A 24,604-nucleotide genomic window follows, 5' to 3' on the forward strand; every position below is an offset into this window, starting at 1 on the left:
GTCAGCAGTTAGCAGTCAGTAGTTAGCAGTCAGCAGTCAGCAGTTAGCAGTCAGCAGTTAGCAGTCAGAAGTCAGCAGTTAGCAGTTAGCATTCAGCAGTCAGCAGTTAGCAGTCAGTAGTTAGCAGTCAGTAGTTAGCAGTCAGTAGTTAGCAGTTAGCAGTCAGCAGTTAGCAGTCAGCCGTCAGCAGTCAGCAGTTAGCAGTCAGTAGTTAGCAGTCAGTAGTTAGCAGTCAGTAGTTAGCAGTTAGCAGTCAGTAGTTAGCAGTCAGCAGTTAGCAGTCAGCTGTCAGCAGTCAGTAGTTAGCAGTCAGTAGTTAGCAGTTAGTAGTTAGCAGTCAGCAGTGAGTAGTTAGCAGTCAGTAGTTAGCAGTCAGTAGTTAGCAGTCAGTAGTTAGCAGTCAGTAGTTAACTGTCAGCAGTTAGCAGTCAGTAGTTAGCAGTCAGCAGTTAGCAGTTAGTAGTTAGCAGTCAGCAGTGAGTAGTTAGCAGTCAGTAGTTAGCAGTCAGTAGTTAGCAGTCAGCAGTCAGTAGTTAGCAGTCAGTAGTTAACTGTCAGCAGTTAGCAGTCAGTAGTTAGCAGTCAGCAGTTAGCAGTCAGCAGTTAGCAACCTGAAAACTTAACGGCTCCTCTCTAATGTGTCATGACCCTGACCCTTGCCCTTTGACCTTTGCCCCCCAAAATATAATCAGTTCGTCCTTGAGTCCTAGTGAATGTTTTTGCCAAATTTGAAGAAGTTCCCTCAAGTTGTTACTGAGATATCGTGTCCACAAGAATGAGACGGATGGACGACCTGAAAACAAAATGGCTGCTCTGACTAGCGCCGTGCTGAGGAATAAAAAACAAAAATAAAAAACAGTAGAATTGTACGTGAAGAAACTTCATTTGTGTTGAAAACAGGAAAAAATATTGTAAGAAAAAAAGACTTTTATTAGAAGTTTTATTTGTTGCATCGTGGTGTTTGTGTTTCGGCGTCATTAACTGATAAATCCTGTTTCCTCAGTGTGACGTGATTCCAGGTGGCTCCAGGTGGTTCCAGGTGATTCCAGGTTGTTCCAGGTGATTCCAGGTGGCTCCAGGTGGTTCCAGGTTATTCAAGGTGGCTCTAGGTGGTTCCAGGTGATTCCAGGTGGCTCCAGGTGATTCAAGGTGGTTCCAGGTTGCTCCAGGTGATTCAAGGTGGCTCTAGGTGGTTCCAGGTGGTTCCAGGTTATTCAAGGTGGCTCTAGGTGGTTCCAGGTGGTTCCAGGTGGCTCCAGGTGATTCAAGGTGGTTCCAGGTTGCTCCAGGTTATTTAAGGTGGCTCTAGGTGGTTCCAGGTGATTCCAGGTGGCTCCAGGTTATTCAAGGTGGCTCTAGGTGGTTCCAGGTGATTCCAGGTTATTTAAGGTGGCTCCAGGTGGTTCCAGGTGACGTCTCCTCCTCTGGCTGATTATGAACCCGTCCTGTGTATGAACTGAGCTGCACACGTTACTCACACACTTCCCGCCGCTCGCTCTGATAAAGGCGGAGTGGCTCTGACTTGATTTGGAGAGCTGTTTACCACAGCGTTAACCTCTGGCCTAACGTCCCTCTGATTCCTCCTCTAATGACTGTGGGTGTGATTCATTTCATTCCGCAGCACCCTAATTGTCCCCCACTAATGTTGTCCAATCACTCTATCACTGATGTATCCTCTGACTTCACCTCATTAATCAGTGTTAATTATAATTGCCTTTTCTAGTGGTTGCCGTAATTGAATTAGAGCCAAGAGACCAAGGTAAAAGAGGTCAGTGTCGCAGGAAGTTGAGGTTCGCAGAGGAGAAAGAGAAGCGGGGGGTGGGGGGGGGGCAATCAGGGAGAGAGAGAGAGATGAAGTTTAAACGAGACAGAGGAATGAAAGAGTGGACGAGTGGAGGGCATGTACCAGGGAGGATGATGACAGGGAAAATCATGACAGACTAATCCTGGAGCTGTCGGAGAGTTTGCTGTTCATTGTGTTGTAAAAGTGATTTCCCAGCAGGCTGCATCTGGTCCGGGCCGTCACACTGTCTCTACTTCATTTTCACACAGGAACATTTTCTCTCTGGCAAACAAAACCCTCTCCTTTATTTTATTATTTTTCTGTGAATTTCTTCCACATATTTGGTGTGAGTTTCAGCCACGGATCTGTTCCCATTTAAATACTGTAATAGTGTTCAACAGTTTCCCGCCGCGGTTAAAAGCAGACGCTCTTATCTCCGACGCGTCATGGTGTCTTTGTGATGTGAGGACGATTGTTTCGCAGCCAAAAGCGCCGCAGCTGTAAAAAAAACTCCTCCAGTGTTTGTGTCTGAAATCTGGCAGCGGCTGACGCTCGGTCGCCGCTTCAAACAGATCCAGACGCCGTGTCCAGGAAACGAAATGAAGCGGGAGAGCGATGCCAAGAGCCGAGAGTCTGAGACAAACTTCAGACACGTTTCAGTCGTGTGACAATCACATTAGACTGATGGTAAACTCCACATCTCATTATCTCCATCCCGTGTGTCCTCCTGTAAGAGACGAGCCCACAGGTCGTCTGTCAGCAGGTTGCCATGACGTCATAGTCAGGTGTTAAAGTGTCGGTGACGCAGTATAAAGAGAGACGAAAGCTGTGTCCTAACTGCGACTGTCCCGTTTCAAAGGCTCCTTCAAACGCGTCCTTCGTTTCCTGGACAACGAAGGATTCAACAGGTGGATCCCTCATGGTCCAACATATCCCAAGATTCATTGCATATAGGGTTTCTAACCGACGACCTTTAAACCTCAACCTACGACCACTAGATGTCGCCTAGCAACAAAACTTAACTATGATGTCATGACAACCCGCGGCTCAGACGACCTGTGGGCTCGTCTCTCGCTGGACGACGGTTCCCATGTGAAACCACTCGTTTATGTTGTTTGGCCGTTCGTTGTTGTTGTTGTAACCATGACAACAGAGATCCTCTAATGTTGAGGAAGTTACTTAATTCAACCAGGTGTAGGAGGCCGGTGAATCCTGGTGTTTATTATTGTAACCATCCACCATGTTGCTTTGATTGGATCTGTTAACGACCTTCTTCTTCTTCTTCTTCTTCTTCTTCTTCTTCTTCTTCTTCTTCTTCTTCTCCTGGTGCAGATGGTCAGTGAAGGATGGGGGGGGGCTCCAGCCTTCTCCTGCAGAGACACTGAGTGATGTTCAGTCAAAAAGTGTTTGATCTGGCACATTGACTGTTTCTGGTAAAGTTCATTCACATTATGACTCTGTGGTGAGTTGACCAATCATGAGCTGGATATAGATCCTTCAAAATAACCAGGAAGCATCACGTCTATAAATCTGTTATTGATCTGAGGACGTTCTGCTTGAGTTCTGGTGGTTCAGCTTCAGATCAGGATTTGAGGGTTGTGTGCAGCTTCCTGGTTCCGTGGACTTTGTTTCTTCATGACAACACGACAAGTGACTGATGTCTGACACTTTAAAGACTAAATCTTTCATTCACGGAACAATCTGCTTCTGTTTTAATGATGAATTAATCTTCTTCTAAACAGAAATGTCAAACATTACCTCGTTCTTTTTCCTCAGACTTGAGACTTCGTCTGAAACGACAGGAAACTTCATTTCTTTGGGGTTTGGACTGAAGGAAACTAAAACCATGTTTCTCTATTCCTGATATTTGCAGAGCACATGTGTGAGCACATGCATGAGCACATGCATGAGCACATGTATGAGCACATGTATGAGCACATGCATGAGCACATGTATGAGCACATGTATGAATGCTGAACTTATCTCTGACTGTGTTATCAGGCTCAGATGTGAGTCATGAGTCAGAGGAATGGACAAATGGAAATAATCATGAGTGGGAAAATGAGGGTGAAACTCAAGGTGAAGTTATTACAATAATTAACAACTTATCAAAATGGTTGCTAATTAATTTTCTGTTGGTTTGTAAAATGTTTTGTTTTGTTTATTTTTTTTTATCTTTTATTATATTTCAGTCTTTAAAATCTTGTTTTTATGATTTTATTTTGTCTTGGTATCAAGTTTTTTTACTTTGATTTTGGAAACCTGAATCTTCCCAAACTTTCTTTTTAACAAACATCATTCCCGATTATGCCGAGTCCGTGCGTGCGTGCGCACGCGTGTGTGGTACTTGTTAGACACCTGGTGAGAGGAAGGTGAGAGAGAGAGTAGCGCTTTGAGTGTGTATCTTTATATATGTGTGTGTGTTTTTGTATATATATGTGTGTGTGTGTGTGTTAGGGGGGAAGAGGGAGGGGGGGGCGGTTTCTAGGTTTTCCTCAGTGGTTGCACGCGCTGGCTTTTCTGAAGGAGACACGAGCGGACGCGCGGGGCAGCTGGAGTGGATTAAGGTGCCATTACGCATCAGGCTGCGGAGTGAACACGTATTATTATTGTTATTATTATTGTTATTATTATTATTATTGTTATTAGTATATTATTGTTGTCAGTGCTGATGTGGCTGTGAGCGTGCGGAGCGGCAGAGGAGCAGAGCGTCCTCCGGCTCTGAGTCTGAACTACCGGGACCGTCACGCAGCCACCACCGGGGAAAGTTGGAGTAAGGCGGGAGGACGGTGACGGTGAGAGAGGCAGCGTCTGGATGTTTGGAGCGACCGGCTGACACAACCGCGGGAAAAGTCTCTCCGTCCATGGACCGAGCTCCCCGGATACACCGTGGATCCTGCCTCACCGGAATATGCGGACCTTAACGGACTCTGTCAACACTTGTTCCGGAGCCTCCGCGCTGGTCTGAGCCGCCGAAGGGAGGGGGGGGTGGGGGTCCAGTCTCCCGTTTAGACCGTCTCCAGGGGTATTTGCTCGCTCCACCATGTCGGCGGCAGTTTTACCGGTTACCAGTGTAGAGAGAGAGAGAGAGAGTGAGTGAGTGAGAGACACCGAGAGAGAGAGGGAGAGAGGGACAGCCGGGGTGAACCGGACCGGAGAGCGCGGGAGACCGAGCCTGTATTCATGACCTGTGGGATTACAGCAGCTGGACGCGAGATGATCCTGATTAATATCATCACTCTGGTGTTTGTGTTGGGTGAGTACACGCGCACACACACAGACACACACACAGACACACACATACACGCACACACATACACGCACACCCATCCGCCCGCACATTCAAGGTGAGGGTCCAAACTGTCCATGCTGATTCTTGCTTTCTCATTAATACACCCTGATGGTTCTCCAGTGGTTATTAACTGCCCCCCCCCTCCCTTACCTCACCCACCCCACCCCTCCTCTCCTTGAACCCCCCTGAGCCCCCCCCCCCCCGTGATGCGGGTAAAGGTGCATGATTCCGAAAACAACACCTTCAGATGGTTTTTAATAGGTCGAGTTTCTCTTCACAGTAAAAGCTTGAGTAATAACATCTCTCCATCTCTCTCTCTCTCTCTCTCTCTCTCTTTCTCTCTCTCTCTCTCTCTCCATCTCTCTCTCTCTCTCTCTCCATCTCTCTCTCTCTCTCTCCCTCTCTCTTTCTCTCTCTCTCTCTCTCTCTCTCTCCATCTCTCTCTCTCTCTCTCTCTCTCTCTCTCTCTCCCTATCTCTCTCTCTCTCCCTCTCTCTCTCTCTCCATCTCTCCCTCTCTCTCTCTCCATCTCTCTCTCTCCCTCTCTCTCCCTCTCTCTCTCTCTCCATCTCTCCATCTCTCTCTCTCTCTCTCTCTCTCTCTCTCTCTCTCTCTCTCTCTCCATGTGTCCACCTTCACTGCCTGTAGCTGTTTGAATGTTCTTGTACTTTCACCCATGCGTATGTGGATTTTCATACTTTTATTCTGAAATGAGTCTTTCTGCTCAGTGAGTACTTTTACTTCAGGTACATTTTGATGCTAATACGTTTAGCCCACATGTACTGCACACTGCTCCTGGTTCTGTGGTTGTTGTGTGAACTGCAGCATCGACACCACTGTGGTGCTGTCCTTGGTCCTGGAACTGGTCCTGGATCTGGTCCTGGTCCTGGTCCTGGTCTGTTCCTCAGAGAGGTGTTTCATAAATTAGGCTCAGGAAAGCAGCTCTTATTTTGAAAAGCCTGCATTGAATTAACCAAACAAGCTGAACCAGGATTCACCGGCCTCCTACAACTGGTTTTGGGGCTGATGAGAGCAGACTCACTCAGGTCAGGTGGTTGTTACACTCTGACATCACACTGAACATTAACGTAGAGATGTGGATCTTTAAAGTGCGACATAGTAATAATAAACAGTTAATAAGCAGATCCAAGTGTTTGTTAATGTTTGTTTCCTGCTCTGACTCCTGGAGGCTGCTGGAGAAACACATCATGAACTGGAATAATATAAAATATGTAAAACACTGAACATTGATAAACACTTCAAATCTGCTTATTTTTGAACTAACATTAACGTGGGTTATAAAGCATTTATTACACGTTTATAGAGTGTTCATGAACATGCAATAAGGTAAAGAGTGATGCTGCAGCTACAGGTGAACGTTATCAGCTTTTTATTTTAATTATACAAAGTGCATCATGTGACAGAAATGAAGAGGAACCTTTGTCAGAACACTGTGTTGCAGCCAGGCAGATTGATTGTAACACAGGTCCAGGACCAGGTCCAGGACCAGGACCAGGTCCAGGACCAGGTCCAGGACCAGGACCAGGTCCATGTGGAGGGTCAGTGTCCTTTATGAAGTGGGAAATAAAGAATAAGACCTTGCAGGTGGTTCAGTCAATAAAACAGTGGAATGAGCCTTGAAGCAGTTCACCAGTGGAGCTTGTAAAAAACCCCCAGATCCCAGCAGCACTCAGGAGACGTGACCTGGTCTGGTCCCGTCCCTGGTCTGCCCCCCCCCCCCCCAGAGCTGTCAGCTGAGGACAGCTTGACGCTCAACAGAGGCCCACAGGTGTCCCAGAGATGGAGGATCATTGAAGCACGTGACTGTATCAATCAGTGCTTCATTGATTTCATTGTTTGATGTGAAGTTTTCTCTGAACTCTCAGACACATTAATAAAAATGAACCTGTTTGTTTTTAACGTTGTGTCACTTCAGTGAAGAGACAAATAACGAGGTGGAGAAAGACCAGCTGACACAGGACAGCTGTTTGATATTCAAAGCCCACTTATTCAGTTTCTCATGATGCCACACCTCATGGTCTTCATCTGTTTATAAATGAAAACATTATTAATATATTAAAAAAATACATATGAAGAATATTTAATATTCACATCAGTGTCTGACCTCCACTCATTGGTGTCATGACTGTGTTCTATGATCCAATAATGATTTTTCCCACGTTATTGAAGTGACAGTAAACACAACTTGGACCAACAACAGTACAACAGCTTCTGCAGCAGTAAATCATGTAAACTGTTGTTGTTCTGTAATATTCGGCACATTGTCCCACAGTGTTTGACAGAGTGGGTCTGTGGAGGATCTTTAAACCTCAGCTGCAGGTCTGTGCAGGTGTGCTTCACCTGCTGAAAGAGATCAAAGCTAATGAAGCGTGTGGGTCAGAAGTAGTTTCAATTAATTTCTAATGAATTAACGAGGAGCTCTCAGCATCTGACGTCCATGTGACAGAATTCTGACGAGGCTGTAATTGATATTTTAATAATGATAATAATGATGAATGAGAGGACAGTTGAACCTGCAGAGAATCATCAGCTGAACCTGCAGCTTCACACTGGCTCGCCGCTCTCGTCCAGCTGTGCTCAGAGAAACATCTGTCCACAGCAGACACACCCAGTCAGAGAGCAGCTGGTGGAGACCAAACACAGAGCGGGAACAGTGGATCATCATGTCGATCTGTAGCTGCTGGACGTGGAGATAAGAGACAAGTTCAACAGTGACAGTGAGGAAAGGGTCAGGAAGTACAGACCAGTTCATCTGCAGCGGCGTCACCTGCACAGATTCATCATGGCTGCCGGCTTCAATCATACAAATACAAAACATGTTTTTCTGAAATTCTACCAACAGTTTTCTTCTAGAGGAGAAAATCCTCTGTTTCCAATGTTTCCATCTTGAAGCTGAAATCATAACTCACTCCTGCTGAAAACAAGTCGACAAAGAAATAAATCACCTTTCACCTGCAGATTTAACTAATAAAAATATAAATATATATATAAATATATTGATTATATAAATGTAATCAATATACCAGATGCACACAGCTCCTCTCCAGTCGACTGAAAGGCCCCTCCCCCTGACTAGTGACATCACCGATGACCTCAGCAGGAGCACAAAAGGAGGAAGTGTTTGGTCGCCGCCCCTTTTAAAACGCACACGGTGGGTAAAACCAGAGATGAAACCCAGAGGCGGGGCCTGAGCTGAGGCACAGGTACACTCACCTGTGTGGATGTAAGAAGAGAGTTGATACCTGGAACAGATAAACAGAGGTGTGGTCTGTGAGGTAGACATGGGATCTCTTGAGTTTGTTGAGTTGTTTCTGCTGATCTGAAACATGCAGACACACCTTAAAGGAGTCAGGCATCAGAAGAGCAAGAGGCCGGTTTCATGTCTGATTTTAATCCATGTTTTACATTTTGTCCCCATTAAAAGCAGCTGAGCTAAGCTAGCTGCGAGCAGTTGTCTGCAGTGTAGCTGCGGATGTTCAGACAACTGTCACTAGATCAATGTGATAATGAGGAAAAGTTACAAACAGGAGGATCCTGAGTGAAGCAGACTCCTTTTCCCTCTGGTTTCTAAGTGGATTTCTGCAGCTTTATTCTGGAGGGACATCAGAGATAATGATATCCACAGGAAGTGGAAGTCACACAGAATCACATCATTATGTGATTCATACCTGTTTGTTCAGGTCTGACTGAGTTAGGACTTATTTTTTACTCTAATTCACCTCACAGTATCTTTTCCTCCCCTCCAGTATCTTTTGACTTTGTCCAGAGAGATCATTAAGTAGGGCTCCTAGTGATAAGACAAGACCCCCCAAACATCTCAGAAACAGAGGAACTGCTGCTTAGGAATCGTGCCATAATTACAGCTCGGCTGATAAATGATTGACAGCTTTGCAGAAGTGCTGTGTTGAAATATTTTACGCTCAGCCTGACTGAGAAATGGTTCTCACAGCTTGTTGTGGGACGGCAGCGTTTCTGTCGCAGCCTCCTTGTTCTTCTTCTTTAAGCAGAGCTCTGATACGTGTCCATTAAACCGGTTCTGGCTGTGAGCTGAAAGCAGCCTGGCACCGACAGTTCCTCCCGTAGAGGCAGACACTGAGAGTTTCCAGGAGCCAGAACACAGGGAAGTCACACAGGGAAGGCCCAGGGCTGGACCGGCTGCGAGGTGTGACTGTAATGAGGCTTTTTACAGCACAGATTGATTATTGATATCTCATGGTCATTAGTTCGTTTCCAGACTTCACTGTGTATCTGCAGTAAAACATCAACATGTTCAATAAATAAAAACAACAAGTTACGTCACATAAAAACAGTGAATGTGCATCAGCTGCTTGTTCACATGACCCTTTCACAGGTGAGTGCACCTGTACATTATAACACGTTAACTCCACAACTCTTTAGAGTTTCTCCAGACGTGTTTTAAATCCTCTGCTGTGATTCAGATGTAGTTTCACATGTTTTCATCTCCTCTCACTTCCTGGTTGATAAACCTGGATCAGGCCTTGAGCCCCGCCCACTACCTGCTGGCTCCAGGTGGACAGGTGACAGAGCAGAGAGCATCAAGATGGTGAGAGGAGGAAACATCAGAGAGACTCAGCCACATGTTTGAGCCTCAGTCAGACCCAGACTCAGAGGAGGAGTCTGAGACCAGAACCAGAGACTAGCAGACGGGTCAGAACCGTTAGCTAGTTAGCATCTTTTATGTGTTTATGTTGTTTGTTAGCTTGTATCTGGCAGTGGCTGACACAGTGTTAGCGTCTGTGCTAATGCTAACTCTCACTCTGTACTGACAAGGTTTCAGGTGTATTTAGCCCCGCCCCCTGTCCCCACAAGCTGACAGGATTGGTTCCTGAGGTTTGTGACGTATGAAACCCTGAATCTGTTATGAGACTGTCATTGGTTCACTGCAGTTCAAAGAGGAGACACTGAGTCATGGTGCTGATGATTGATTCATCGTCATATGTCTGTATTATATAAAAACATCATGTGGACGTTAACGAGGTGATAATAATAATAACGACTCTCACAGATGAACTCGGCCACAGACGCTCATCAAGCCTCATTAGCCGTCTAATCCCTCATTCCTGTACGTCTCTGTCTCTGCAGATGTGTGTGTGTGTGACTCGGAGCTGGGCCCCCCCGGGTGGAGGGAACCTCTGGACTGCGTCCGAGCCTCTGAACTGTGCAACCAGAACAGCCAGTGCAGCTCGCGGTACCGGATCATGCGCCAGTGCCTGTCCGGGGGGGACAAGGAGCGCAGCGCCATGCTGGCCTCCAAGGAGTGCCAGGGGGCGCTGGAGGTGCTGCAGGACTCGCCGCTGTACGACTGCCGCTGCAAGAGAGGCATGAAGAAGGAGCTGCAGTGTCTGCAGAACTACTGGAGCATCCACATGGGCCTGACTGAGGGTAAGCCTCCGACTCTGAGCCGTGTGCAGTTAATTAAACGTCCTGATTCCTCCTCATGTCTGAGCTGTGAGCTGCACATTCAACAACCTGCTCCTGTTTTTATTTACCTGAGGTCACAGAGTGTGTTGTTGTGTTGATTGTTGTGTGTCATGAACCCTCAGATCATCAGTCACAAGTAAAAAGTATTTGTCATAAAAATCTAAATCACGTCCTCGAGGTCGTATCCCTCCGCCACTCAGACTAGTTCCAGGTCACTTCCTGTTTATCCAGAGCCAGAGAAGATATGAACCATCTGTGTGAAATTTCATAACTGCTGTGAAGTCTTGAGTAATGTCAAAAAGTGTTTTGTGAGGTCACCACGACCTTGACCTTTGACTTTCAGCCACCAACGTTTAATCAGTTCCTCCTCGAGTCCGAGTGAATGTTTGTGTTAAATTTGAAGAAGTTCCGTCGAGGTGTTTCAGAGATATCGTGTCCACGAGAATGAGACGTGAAAACAAGATGGCTGACTGTTGACAGCACAGAGGAATAAAAACAAGCAAATAAGTGACATCATCAGTAAGAGTCAGTGATGTAGAGAGGAGCTCGGTGACAACCTCCGCTCTGCTGCCACTTCCTCAAACAGGACAGGTGCGCTGCTTCGCAGACCACACCTGTCACACCTGAGGTGCAAGCAAGTGGAGAAAGTGGTCTGTTGCTGTTGCTCTTATTTTGAAGGGAAACCCCACCAGTGTGTGTTCCCAGGTGTTAGGGAGTTCTGCTGCTTGTGTGAAGACAGCTGTGTCTCCAGGTGGAGCAGTGTGAAGTCTGAGTGACGTCCTCAGGTGATGTCACCTGAGTCAGAGTGAGGTCTGAAGACAAGTTTGAAAAGTAAAAGTAATGTGGGGAAAGTTGTTTCTGCCCAAGGCTCTAGTATACAATAGCACCTCCTGTAAACACACCTCAATCTCCACCAGACTGTCAGAGGTCCAGGTGCATTGTGGGTAACGTAGACATTCATGTTTTGACAAAGAAGCAGGATGTGTGGAATAAAGAAAAGACAGGGAGCTCTGGTGCCGCTGCATCGATTTTCATCTTTCTTTTTATAAACAGAGTCTGACCGTGAAACAGGAACGCTGGGCTAGGCCACTGTGGTTGTTGTTGTTGTTGTTGTTGTTGTTGTTGTTGTTGTTGTTGTTGTTGTTGTTGTGATGTGCTGTGGGATGTTTAAAAGAACAAATGAGCACATCACATGAAACCTGGTCTGAGTGCAGAGCTGCTGCTGTTTCCAGTCGCTGCAGACACCTGGCTAATGCCTGTGGTTGGTTCAGGTCCCAGTGCTGGTCCTGCACCGTGTTCTGTGTGTGTCAGCACTGACGACAGGACACACACACACACACACACACACACACACACACACACGCATGCATGCACACAGGGTGTTTGCTGGCCTAGTTCAGGTCTCAGCAGTGGCAGAGCTCATTAAGAGCCTCTCTCTTTGTTCTCCATTCCACTAAGGATGTCTCTGTAACGCCAGCAAGGCTCGCAAAGCCCCTGCATCACACACACACACACACACACACACTCACACACACACACACACACTTACACACTTGACGGCCACACGCAGGACATACGTTTAACCCAGACAAAGTTTTAATGTACAGAAACACAAACCCTTTGTCTCAGTTGTTTGTTATCTGTGTGTGTGTGTGTGTGTGTGTGTGTGTGTGTGTGTGTGTGTGTGTGTGTGTGTGTGTGAAGAGTAGCGGTGAACGAACAAACATCTGAAAGAATCAGTCAAAGCGGCAGTAAAAGGAAATATCAAAACTTCCAGTCTGGACTTTCAAAATAAAATCAGAGTGGCAACAGGAAGTGGAGATTTGTGACTTGGTGTCCAGGCAACACAACTAGTCATGTGATCACACGACAGTCACACCAAAGACTCAGTTACATTAGACGCTACTAGCATAGCTCACCCCAATCTCTGACCCAACTGCCAGCAGCAGAGTTGCATTGTGGGTAATGTAGGTGGCAGGTTTTGGTTGTCTTTCATCAGTGCTACAGTGCTCATGGACAAAGTTTTAAATAGTGGAAAATTAGAGCTGAACAATTTGCAAAAAAAATAATTTTATGATTAAATTTAATTTTTGCATTTTTATTTTCACTGAAAAAATGTAAAATGATGACGATGTGATTTCTGTTGGTCTCGTACCAAACAAATATGTTTCTTTTGAATCTGGAGAATATGATTTGTCTCAGTCGCTGTGCTAACAATGCTAATGCTAACAATGTGACACATTACAGAGATTTGGGTATCGCACTTGACCACGTTGAGATTTGGACGATGTCTGGATGAGTTGTGCAGCTGTAGTGTGAACACACAGACCTGGTGTCGTACTGTTGGACTGTGTGTGAGGGAAACTTGAGAATGTGGATGAAAAACTGTGAAACCATGAGACTCAGAGAGGAAACTGCTCTCGATTAAAGGACTTGACAATCTGCTGCTCATAAAGAAATCTAATTGCACTGCTTCATATTTTTCTTCCAAAAACCTTGAGCAGATAATCATTTGCACCAGTTACATCTGAAACTCTGTATCTGACGGACAATGGCAGCAGCAGCCGGCTGCGTTAATGAACACTGAGGAAAAGTACAAGCCCTTTCTGAGGGTTTAGTGGGCAGAGTTTCAAGGGCACAGGTAGATGGGTTTGTTTTGAATACAGCCTTGAGTCATCAAACGGACGGTGTGAGCCCAGCGTCGGTCTGTGAGCAGATACAGTACATCAGTGTGATTACAAAGAGGCTTAAAATAATCTTTGTTTCTGAGAGAAAATTCCCTGTGCTGCCGGTTAATTACAGTACAGACGGTTTCATATACACAGCGTCGGATGGAAACTTTAATTTTCAGCTATATTTTTCTTTTCATGTGACAATGAACAAAAAGTTTTTTCTCCTTCTTTTCATCTGTGTCTCATTCATGCATGAATATTTAACAAAGCAGGAGAGGATTTGTTGGCTTTTCAGCTTAAAGCTTAGAACAGAATCCAGACAGAGAGAACAGGTGAGACTGAAATAATTCACAACTTCCTCTCGGTCCAAGGTTAAAGATCTGTTCCAGCAGAGCAGATGAAAGCCACGCCGAGATTGAATTTAGACGAGCTTTTAAACCTGGACAAGTGATGAGTGACGGTGTGTGTTAGAAACATTAAACATGACAAATGTTTTCAGTATTCGAAACAAGATTTTAAAGAAGCTCTTTCTGCCGCTGAGAGAAAGTTAGAAACACAGAAACGTGTCTTCAAACCACGTCCCAGAAAGAGACTGAACAGCAGCGATGGATCATATTTACAGGCTGTATGAAGCTGATTGTTCTGAGGGAGTTCATGACATCTGACGAGTCCTCACTCTGGTTTAGTTTGTCTAACAATGTTTTAGAAGAGAAGTGTGGATGAAAGGCCGTCGACAGAATCTGAGGTAGTCATCTGGTTCTGGTTCAGGTTCAAGTTCTGGTTCTGGTTCAGGTTCTGGGTTAATGCAGCATGTGTGACCTTCTGGTTTTTCATTATGATTCAATTAACAATAGATTACTGGATTTATGAGCAGTCCCACAACCTCATGCTAACGTTCATGCTAACGTTCTGGGTCAGACCAGCATCAGTCTGATGTCCTCCCATCTCCCTCTGTCTCCGTCTCCTGCTGTCTCTTGTCTCTGAGGTGGAGCAGAGACAGAGCGGCTTCAGTACAGCTGATGGAGACACACAGCTGTTCGGCGTTCTCCGGTTTGGACTGTCTCTCCCCTCTGTCTCCTGTCTCCTCGTGTCTCCTCACACTGCAGCACACGAGATGAGGGAATAATCTCCCACATGTTGCAGCTTCTCACAGATGACAGGACGCTGACTCTGTGAAACTTTATCCCTCAGTTGAACAGGTGGAGCTCACCTGAGAGCTGCCGGTGGTCAGAGGAGCCGAGGTCACGTCTCTGGCGGTTGTAGGTGTCTGTCATGTGACGTCACACCTCCTTCAGAGAATCAGCTGACTTAATGAAGAGAGTTCAGAGAGGCAGCAGCTTCCAGGTTTCAGCTTCCACTGAATCTGTGATTACCCAGCAGATCCTCAGAGAGAGGGGAAGGTGCTGAGGGGGGGTGGGGGTGGAGATGACTAATGAGCTGAGGGACAGGAAATTGATAATTGATTGTGGGTGGATGTAGCGGAGTCTGGAGATGGAGAACCAGACTCGTTCCCGAAACCTTTTTTCTTTCTTTGTTTCTTTATATTCTCTCCGTGAGGCCCACCGACTCATTACGTCTCTACCTGCTTTCATGTGAGAAGAAACACCGAACACAAACACAGAAAGCCTCTGCCCTCGGCTGTGTGCGGAGAAGTTGGTAAATTGTTGAAAGGAAAACGTGTGAAAGAGGTCATGGAAGTGTGTTTCACACGCACTCTGCCTCGAGGACGGGCGGCCGCTCACCACCGCTTCTCAGGAGTCCGTGCAGATCCTTCACACTCCAGTGGGTCCGACTGTACACCCAGGGTGGGATTCATCGGTTCGTCCTCGTCCTGAGAGCTTTCCTCCGCTAACGCTACAAGTGAAGCTCACAAAGAGAGTAGTCAGTTACTTCAGGTTTATTCAGTTTGATTTGGAGATTTAAAACAACCACAAAGAGACAATGACTTTGCTGTGTTGTGTGTCTTTCAGTCTGGGGGGTCTTGACATATTGTAGAAGAGGTGGGGGCCTTTGTTTGTCTCATCAGGATGTTTGGAGTCACAAACGTCAGCTATTTGTTGATATTAGCTCATAGTAGAATAATTAAAGTTGCTCATATATTACTAATAAACAGTGTAAGTATTAATAATGTCCAGGTTATTAAAGTTCAGCCTTTGTCTCGACCTCGTCTCTGCTCAACAGTTTTTCTTGCTCCTCATTCTGGATTCATCAGCTCCTGTGTGCCAAACAGATTTTCCGCCCTCCTGCGTCGTCGTCGGCAGCAGACTTTCATTTAGGTAAACAGGCTGAATCTATGACATCTCAACAAATTAGGAGGCGTGAGACGCTCGGCTCTCTTCTCCGCTGCCCTACTTTATCCTCCAGCCTGATAAAACGCCTGTTTTTAAATATAAATCCTGTCTCATCCAGCTTCACGCCCCGACGCTCGCAGGCTCATCATCCGTCCTCGTCTCTGTTCGCAGTGATTGTGAACGTTACTCAGCAGCCTGTAGGTGAACATGAGAACCACTGAGAACCACAGAGAGCAGGGTTCTGCAGAGATCACTGATGCTTTTATTCATTATTTCAGCTGGAGAACCAGCAAATACACCAGAACCAGAACCAGAACCAGGACTGAGAGCAGGTCCCAGGAGTCCAGGACTGTTTGTTTCAACACATTTTATTTATGACTTCCTCTGGCCTGAAGAGGCAGGATACGAACAGTTAACACGTTTCCTTAATCACCTTTTCATCTGATCAGTCGGAGAGGAAGTGAACACTGACGACTCTCCTCTACAGGAAGTAGCTCAGGTTTGTCCAGGAAGTCGCTGGATTTGAAGCCGGATTCTTTTCTTGAAAATAAGTCACTAAAGGGTCTGAACAGTTTCAAATCTTTTATTTCAGGCCACTTCACCGTCACAGACTAATGTCCTGCGTCAGAATCAAACCATGAGAGTTTCGCTCCCGTCGTCTCCATCACCTGGCGTCAGGTGATCAGAGGTCAGAGCTTCTTCAGTCGTAAAATCAAACATGTTTAATATTATCATGAGCTTTTAGTCTGGGCTCGTCCAGACTCTGACATTCAAAAGATATGAGGAAGAAAATTTCAAAGAGCAAAAATTTTGGGAAAATTTTTCTTCCTGTGAATTTCCTCCTGGAGCATGATGGGAAATAATCTCAAAGGAATCTAGTCTTGTAAATAGTGACCCCTGAACTAAACTAACCTAGACTAAAGTAGACTAGACTAAACTAGACTGGACTAAAGTAGACTAAGCTAAACTAAAGTAGACTAAATTAAACTAGACCAGACTAAACTCTAGTTACAGATTAATTTGAAAGACAAATACCTTAATTCAAGCTTTAACACATTTTATTTCTGTGATTAACTTAATTATAAACATTTATCAATAACTTATAAACAGCTGATAAATAACTGATAAACAGCTGATAAATAACTGATAAACAGCTGATAAATAACTGATAAACAGCTGATTAACAACTGATAAACAATTGATAAACAGCTGATAAACAACTGATAAACAGCTGATAAATAACTGATAAACAGCTGATGAAAACTAAGTGTGTGGGCGGGTAAAATAATGTGTTGCTAATTTTTGTGACGACATTAATCACCTCGGCTTTAAAGGAAGGAGTCTGCGGGCTGTTTAATGGGGGGGGCTGATTAAACGGGGGGGGCAGAGGGACGGAGCAGCTGAGGGGAGCAGGAAGGATCAGTGCAGATAAAAGACTGATATCCAGAGAATTAGATCAAAGTGTGATGACAGCAGATGACGGAGGAAGAGGCAATTTGAGGATGAGGAACAGAAAAAGGAGGAAATGGAAGAGAGCAGGGAGAGATCAGAAAGATGAGATGTGATAGGGAAGGGGGGGGCGGAGGGGGGGGGGGCAGATCAAACTTCCATTTGTCTGTTTTCTGACACACTTTGTGTTCATTAAGGACGAGGTTAAACCACTGACTTCCTGTTTAAACCGCCCAGTGGAGGATCATTTGTTGTCGTTTCAGAGGTTTGAACTCAGAAACTTTTATTGTGAAGTTGGACGGTGTGTTCATTGAATCACTGTCTGACTCTCTCACATTCTCCCATAATGCACCAGTGCTGTGCCCCTGATGTGAGGCGTTGGGCTGGTGTGTGCTGTGATGTTTGTTGTTTGCCGCTCCATTAAACCACGCTCCAATGGCCATCATTACCCTGTTTAGAGAGAGTGTGTGTGTGTGTGTGTGTGTGTGTGTGTGTGTGTGTGTGTGTGTGTGTGTGTGTGTGTGTGTGTGCGTGCGTGCGTGTGCGTGTGTGTGACACATTGTGAAACTGACAAACTGAAGAAGAAAACCATTTAAAGCAAAGATATGTCGAACAGAGAAGAGGTCTCACTTCATAAATCCTTCATATTTAATGTAAATATTTATATGTATGTCAGTGTTCTGCAGCTGTGGCAGGGACACACACACCAGTAAACTAAACTAGTCTGAACTCAACTAGACTAAACTTAACTAGTGTAAACTAGACTAAACTTAACGAGTGTAAACTAGACTAAACTAGATTAAACTAGACTGAACTAGACTGAACTACACTAGACTAGAGTAAACTACACTAGACGATCCAGGTCAGCTGATGTGTCTGTTAGTGGCTGAGTGACTGACTCCTCCTCTCCTGTCTCGTCCTCGTCTCTGTCCCTCAGACGTTTTCTGCTCCGCTGCATAAAGTGAAAAGTTTAGAGACAGTCCAGAGTCGAGTGGACGGCTCCATCACAGAGGACACTCCCCTCTCTGAGGACAGTTTGTGTGTGACACAGTTTAGTGCCAAGGTGTGGAAAAGATTTCAGTGGCTGAGTGAAAACTTTGAGCTGCTGGTGGAGCAGCATGAAAACTCAGGGAGACGAGTCGTTATCGTGTGAGAAGTTAAAATCATTGAATGTTGTGTTCACGTCTTCATCAGGCCTCGACTGCTCTGATCCTGGAGTCAGCTCAGTGTGTGTGTGTGTGTGTGCAGCATCATCTTCATCAGGTCCTTCATCCTCCACGTTGTATCATGGATGAACTGGCGTCTCACCTGAGTCACCGTTCTTCTTCTTGCATCAATAATCGGTTCAATAGAGAAAATATATGAAGGAAATGACAGAAACAGAAGAAGAGTTGATTATCACCGTCATCTCAGAATAAAAGAGTGAAGACAGACGACATGAAACGATGTAAAGTGCCAACAGGTAACCTCAGGATCAGATCCTCACACGTGGCGTTTAAAGGATCCTCTGTGTAGAGTGTGATTCTCTCCGCCGCCGCCGCCGTCCTTATCAGCACGCGTCAGATCCAGAGGCAGATGGGGGTGAAATGGAGGCTGCTTCAGAGCGTCGTGGCCTTTCTCACAACTTCACTTAACTCTTGGAGAGAGGAGAGCGACGCAGGTGAACGACGGCTGAGAGGAGAAGAAGAAGATAATTCACTTCCTCTCTAATCGATTTGATACACTCATGAAAAGCTTTGATATATAAAAAAAACCCACCGTTTTCACAGATTTTAATCCCTTTGAGAAACAGAACTGGGACAAAAACAGTAAAATGGAGAGTGTTTGCCACATCAAAGCGTGACAGGTGATCAGGCTGCACACGTTTGTTCTCAGGAAAATAAAGCGTTTGAGGCTCAGTGACGACACACGGTTTATAATTATCGGTTTATCAGGAGGAGAAGTCTGTCTGAGAGGCGAGGGAGGACGGAGAGCGGGGGTGTCAACGTGCAGCGTCAGTCATGGCGAGCTCTCCCAGTTCCTCACCTCTGCTCCGAGCTCGTGGTGGGACCACAACACTTTACCGCCCACGGTTCCTGCTGCTGCCGTGGACACGCTAAAACCGCAGCGACCGCCGCACGGCGTGCAGAGGGCGTCAGGTGAGGTGACTCAGCCTGAGCGGGAAGCAGCCGAGAGGATTTCTTCAGCCACTGTAGCAGCTGGTGATGTGGACTGGTGTTAACCCTCTGGAGTCCATTCAGATTTTTATATTCATTCATTTGTGTGTTTGTGTTGCTTGTTAAATCAACAGAAGTCTGACAAGTTATAAACAGCTTATTAAAACACAGGCACCTGTGAAGATGATTCTTTAGTCACAATCGATCCAAATATTATCATAGAAAACTATTATTAAACTGTTGTTTTATTATTTGTACACACTAAAACAGCAGGAATATGTAAGAAATGAAACTATAATACAGTCAGTTTACATGTGAAGGGATTTCATTTGTTTCACTAAAATTATAAATCATGGAAAATATGAACGAGACTCATCAGCACTTTGAACTGATCTGATCTGATAAAGTTATAGTTATGTAAATGAAACGGTGTCCAGAGTCTCCAGATGTTAAACTGGTACCAGCTCCTGATTGGCCGCCAGCAGCAGACTCGAACCGTTAATTTCTCCTTTCCTTTCATAAAGGAGATAAAACAGGAAGCACTGACGCTCCTCTCCTCATCTCTCATCATGGCTGCCGCTCAGACACTTCAGGTCACTTCCACCACAGTCCTGCTCTCCAGAGGATGAACCCTCCGCCTCTTTATTTTTATTTTTATTTTTTTTTTGATCAATTATTTCTTGCATAGAGGAAGTAACAATATAAAATTGGAAATTATTATATGACGGACGTGAAATGTCTGAAGTCCTCCTCGCTCCTTCTACGAGCAGCAAAGAGAAAACAAATCACAAAACAAAGAAATAAGTAATAATAATAATTTTAGAAAATTAATAATAAATAATGATAATAATTACAGAATATGAACAAACAAGAAAAAATAGAAATAAAATAGTAAATATAAAAGTAATAAGTTATGAATCCCCTGTAATAATCTTGTTGATGACATCATCTTCCTCAGACGTCGCATTGTCTAATGGAGCTCGGCTGCTGGACGCGTCCTCTGGGACGACTCCTCCCCCCCGGACGCCGCTCGCTTCTCTTCGCGGTGACGGTTCTGGACTTTGTGACTGTGATCGTCCACGTTTCCATTGAAATGCAATTATAAAGTCATTAAGACAATAGTATGGAAGAGGCAGAGCTCAAGTAAACAGCAAACTCCAATTATGTTAATGTGATTGACTCGTTAATCAGAGTAAACATAAACACGCCATGATACCGTATGTGGAGTTCACTGATGTTTTCATCAGCTGAAACTACGACACATCTGTGTGGACGAGTCTTCAGGATTATCTGCTGAAGTTCAAACGTCTTTATCGGGTCGATTTTCTCACTAAACTCATTAATTTTCTGTCGATCATGTAACAAACTTATCAGCAGATCAACTCACTGAAACGTTTCCTCATGACGCGTCGGGACAAATCAGAACCTGCCGCTGTTAATACCCATTCAGTCACATGTGAATGCACCTTGATGGAAGGACGAGCAGAGACGGATGAGGACACGCTGTGAGTGATGTGTTCAAACACCGAGCGTCACAGTTTGAATCATGTGAGATGAAGAGAAGCAGCTTTTACATTTTCTGAATTTCTCTCTGAGCTGAAGACGAGAAAAAACAGTCCTCGTCCTTTTACACCTCTGTCAACACAAAATAAGGTCAGATTCATGATGCCACTGTGTGTCGGGACAGATCCAATGGGAGGGGGGGTGCAGGAAAACTGGTTAGCGAGGAAGCTAGCTAGTTAGCTAAAAGTGAAGTGGATAAATGGCAGAAATATTTATCTATAAGAGATGATAAGTAACTACAAAAGTAATTTTAAACAACACAGAGGTTTGATTTCTGCTTCAGTATTCAGAGATGTCCTTTAGCATGAGGGCTAACCTGTGAGTTTTACAAAGGTAATGCTATCTCACTTAGCAAGTCTGACTGCTAATCCAATTAAGAGCAGCACAGAGATGCTAACGTTACCTCATACATTAGCATCAGAACTGACTTCCACACATCAGACGTGCTTGTGACTTTTAACCACAAAATAATGTTGCAAGCTAATGATATGCTAACTCTTGTCCTTGGAAATAGTGCTACATTACAGCTAGCATTAGCAGCTAACATTAGAGCAGAGAAACACTACTATTGGCTGACTGTTTTCTGAGTGATCCAATAAAAATAAAGCAGATTTCAGGTAAAAACACTCAGAGAAACCAAATCCCGCAAGGTTTGGATGGTGGGTCCAGGTGGGCGGGGCTTGGTGACTGCTTCGTTGTGACATCACAAAGTTCCAGAAGTCCTGACGGCTGGTTTTAAGGCTCAGTTTCTGAATACAGGCTGTGTGCATTTCTCTGTGGACTGAGGCTTTGATACTTTCACAGTATTAATATAGAAGCTAGAGCTGATCTATAATCACACTACACATGGACACACACCTTTACACTGGAGGAGCTTTAAATAAATTACTGATTAGTGAGCAGAAAAAGTTATTTAAATTATTAGAAAATTGTCTGTGATTTTGAATGAGGTTTTCCTCTGGAAATGAGGTCGACAGGTGGACAATTACAAACACCGACACACCTGCTGTGACTAGTTATTGTTGCAAAGCCATGGTTGGACAATCAAAATTAGGGGGAGGGGCTTAGCAAATGTTAGGTTGTGATACTCTTCAGATAAAAAGATGATTACCACTGTCCTGTCTCTTGTCCTCTCCTCCGTCTCCTGTTAGTCTCATTTGTTTTCTCCTCGTTTCCCTCCCCTCCTCAGCCCCCCCACCCCCATCCCCCCACCCCCCACCTCCTCCCCCTCTCTCTGTTCTCAACATGTGGTCATTGTTGATGTTAATTGAGGATTGGGGCGGTTCTGTTTGATCTGATTCTACATGAGTCTGTGCTGCCTCCAAGATGAAATGTTTTATGAGAGAGAACATATTGGATTCTTGTGCAGCCATAGAGGGTAAACCAGTCATTATTCCTGTCAAGTGTGTGTGTGTGTGTGTGTGTGTGTGTGTGTGTGTGTGTGTGTGGTGTGTGTGTGTGTGTGTGTGATGGGAGGATGAGAGAGGGAGGGGAAAGGAGATTTGTTTTCTTTATCCTTAATGAGTACACACATACTCAGCTGAGCATTGCCAAAGAAGAAACTGAGAATAATTTCAGCCCTAATCACTGTAATTACTGTGTGTGTGTGTGTGTGTGTGTGTGTGTGTGTGTGTGTGTGTTGTGTGTGTGTGTTTTAAGTGAACAAACATCAGCCCTACTTTACATAACATATATGCTGTAATATGTGTATGAGCTGCCGGTTTGTGCCCAGGAGAGCTCATTACATAAAGGTGCTTCTCATCTACATAAACCTCCTCATATTACCCATCATCCTTTGCTTTGTCGAGGTATTCCGTGTGTGTTTGACGGTTCACAGTGGAGATCGACAGTTGGACATGGAGAGTTCATGTTGAAGCAGAGAAAAAGCGTAAAGCATTTGAATCTTATTACTGTGTGTGAGATGTGGGTTAATAACTGCTGAATACTTCACTTTGAAATGTAAATGCTGCTGAGTTTATCGCATATGAATGTTTTAATCTGGAAAACATCTTTATCTTTCATTTCGAGATTTCAGTTTCAGCTTGTGAACTTTGAGCAGCTCCGACAACCCGAACCAGAGCTGAACTATACGACGTGTTTACCGTGTTCTCAACCAGGTGTGGCTCATGTGAAGCTGCTGGAAACACACACACACACACACACACACACACACACACGCCTGTTTACCGCCCTGAAGGTTTGTGTAGTCAGCCGTTTTTAAAATGAGCCGATAAACATGGAAATTCGGCCACTTAAGTTTCTCTGCTTCCAGATGATCAATATCACGAGTGTGAACAGAGGTGGACCACTCAACAATAAGGCTGTGCGTGTGCGTGTGCGTGTGCGTGTGCGTGTGCGTGTGTGTGTGTGTGTGTCTCATGTGGCTGTTTGAGGGTTCAGACTTGGTTTGTTAAACGTTCACTTTTAAACCTTCTGCCTTTTACATTTAAAGCTCCATTAAACAATGTTTTTGCCGTGACTCTGAATGTGAGGGAAAACCAGGACCCCCCCCCCCCCCCCCCCAAGTAACAGTCATGTGTATTTTCTTAAAGCAAATGAGGCTATTAGCTTGTGGCTGAACCACAGTGGTTTGGACCAATCAGAGTCCTGCGAGGGAGGAGCTGTTGGCAGGGGGCGTGTCTTAGGTGGCAGTTAAAAACAACGGCGGCTTCTAAAGAGGTTAGCAGAGATGCTGCTTTAGCATCCATGGCATCAGGCCTGGAGAGTGTTTCTCTGTCCTGCCTGAGAATCATCTTCCCGGATGGTTCTGTGTAACGACCCATCTGTGGCGTCAGGTTCGTTCGGACTCTGGACTTCGTAAAACCTGAACTCACAGACGTGAATCACATATTTGTAGATTCTGTATAATTTATACTTTCTGAGGATAAATCGTGGATGAATGAACATTTATAAATCTGCTTAGAAATCATGGAAACACTGACGCTCTTATCACCCCAGAACTTCCTCATGTGTTTAGGTTTCCTGTTGTTTCACAGTGATCCAGTCGTCTGTTCATCCATGGGCTCGCTGCAAACAGGAAGTGATCACAGCTGATTCAGCTGCTGTTATTGGGAACTATTTGTAAACAATGAATAAACAATAAATAAGAATAAATGTAAACAATAGCAAAAAGAAGATTTGGCTGAAAGGTTGTCTCAGGTTGTTGACTCACCGACTCCATGGCAACATGGACACAAGGCTGTTGTCTCAAATTAGAGATTTGAGTCCACCAGTGTCAGACTTTGAAAACCCCTGCTCTGAATTTTCCAGTAGTAATTACACTCAGACATTTATCCACAGAGGAGTCAGAGGAGAGAAAATCTTTCCCTGCATCAAAACCTCCCAGTTCAGAGGAATAAATGGGCCGTGACAGTGTGAGATCTGATTCTGAATTCTTGTTTTTCTGGAACCGTCCTCCACAATCTCTCACATTCCCACTCATGCATTTAAAAACACATGCTGTCCACATTCATATGCATGCTCCGCTCGCACTCGCCAGACTCCCGGTGACTGTTTCTGTGTGTGCATCTGTCAGGCAGCTGAGAATGAGATGAGTAAACAGAGAACAGTGGTGTCTCTCTGCGGAGCAATACTAATCAGCCTCCAGCTCGCTCATTAGCCCGCATGCTAAATACCTCGCTCATTAGCCTGCATGCTAAACACATCAGTCATTAGTCAGACTGGTAAATTAGCCATTTATTTGACTTCATGCTAAATACCAATGTCAGTGTTAAATGTGTAATTTAGCAGGCTGAACTCTAAGCACCTCTGTGATTAGGCGCTCGCTCGGGCCGGTTACTGGACAGAATACTTAAAGCCCTGACATATTAGCATGCATGCTAAATAGCTCCGGTCAATACTAAGTGCCCTGATCTATTAGCTTAAAGGATTTGGCAATCTAGTCCGAGCAATTACTTAAACACTGACTGGTCATT

The 24,604-nt window shown here is 45.0% G+C and overlaps 1 protein-coding gene across 2 annotated transcripts in view; it reads left to right on the plus strand.

The window, feature by feature from the left end:
* The first annotated feature begins 4,260 nt into the window (after positions 1-4,260).
* gfra2b (GDNF family receptor alpha 2b) overlaps positions 4,261-24,604 on the plus strand; it is an 82,889-nt gene continuing 62,545 nt past the window's right edge. The window contains exons 1-3 of one of the 2 annotated variants that reach the window (XM_056404079.1): positions 4,261-4,350; positions 4,450-5,039; positions 10,200-10,499. In XM_056404079.1, coding sequence (XP_056260054.1) covers positions 4,967-5,039; positions 10,200-10,499 — 373 coding nt within the window. In that variant the 5' untranslated portion in view covers positions 4,261-4,350; positions 4,450-4,966. Of the gene's footprint in view, positions 5,040-10,199; positions 10,500-24,604 lie in introns of both variants that reach the window. The other variant, XM_056404078.1, reaches the window with a different exon arrangement.

Source organism: Seriola aureovittata, chromosome 18, assembly GCF_021018895.1.
Source record: "Seriola aureovittata isolate HTS-2021-v1 ecotype China chromosome 18, ASM2101889v1, whole genome shotgun sequence".
NCBI lineage: Eukaryota > Metazoa > Chordata > Actinopteri > Carangiformes > Carangidae > Seriola > Seriola aureovittata.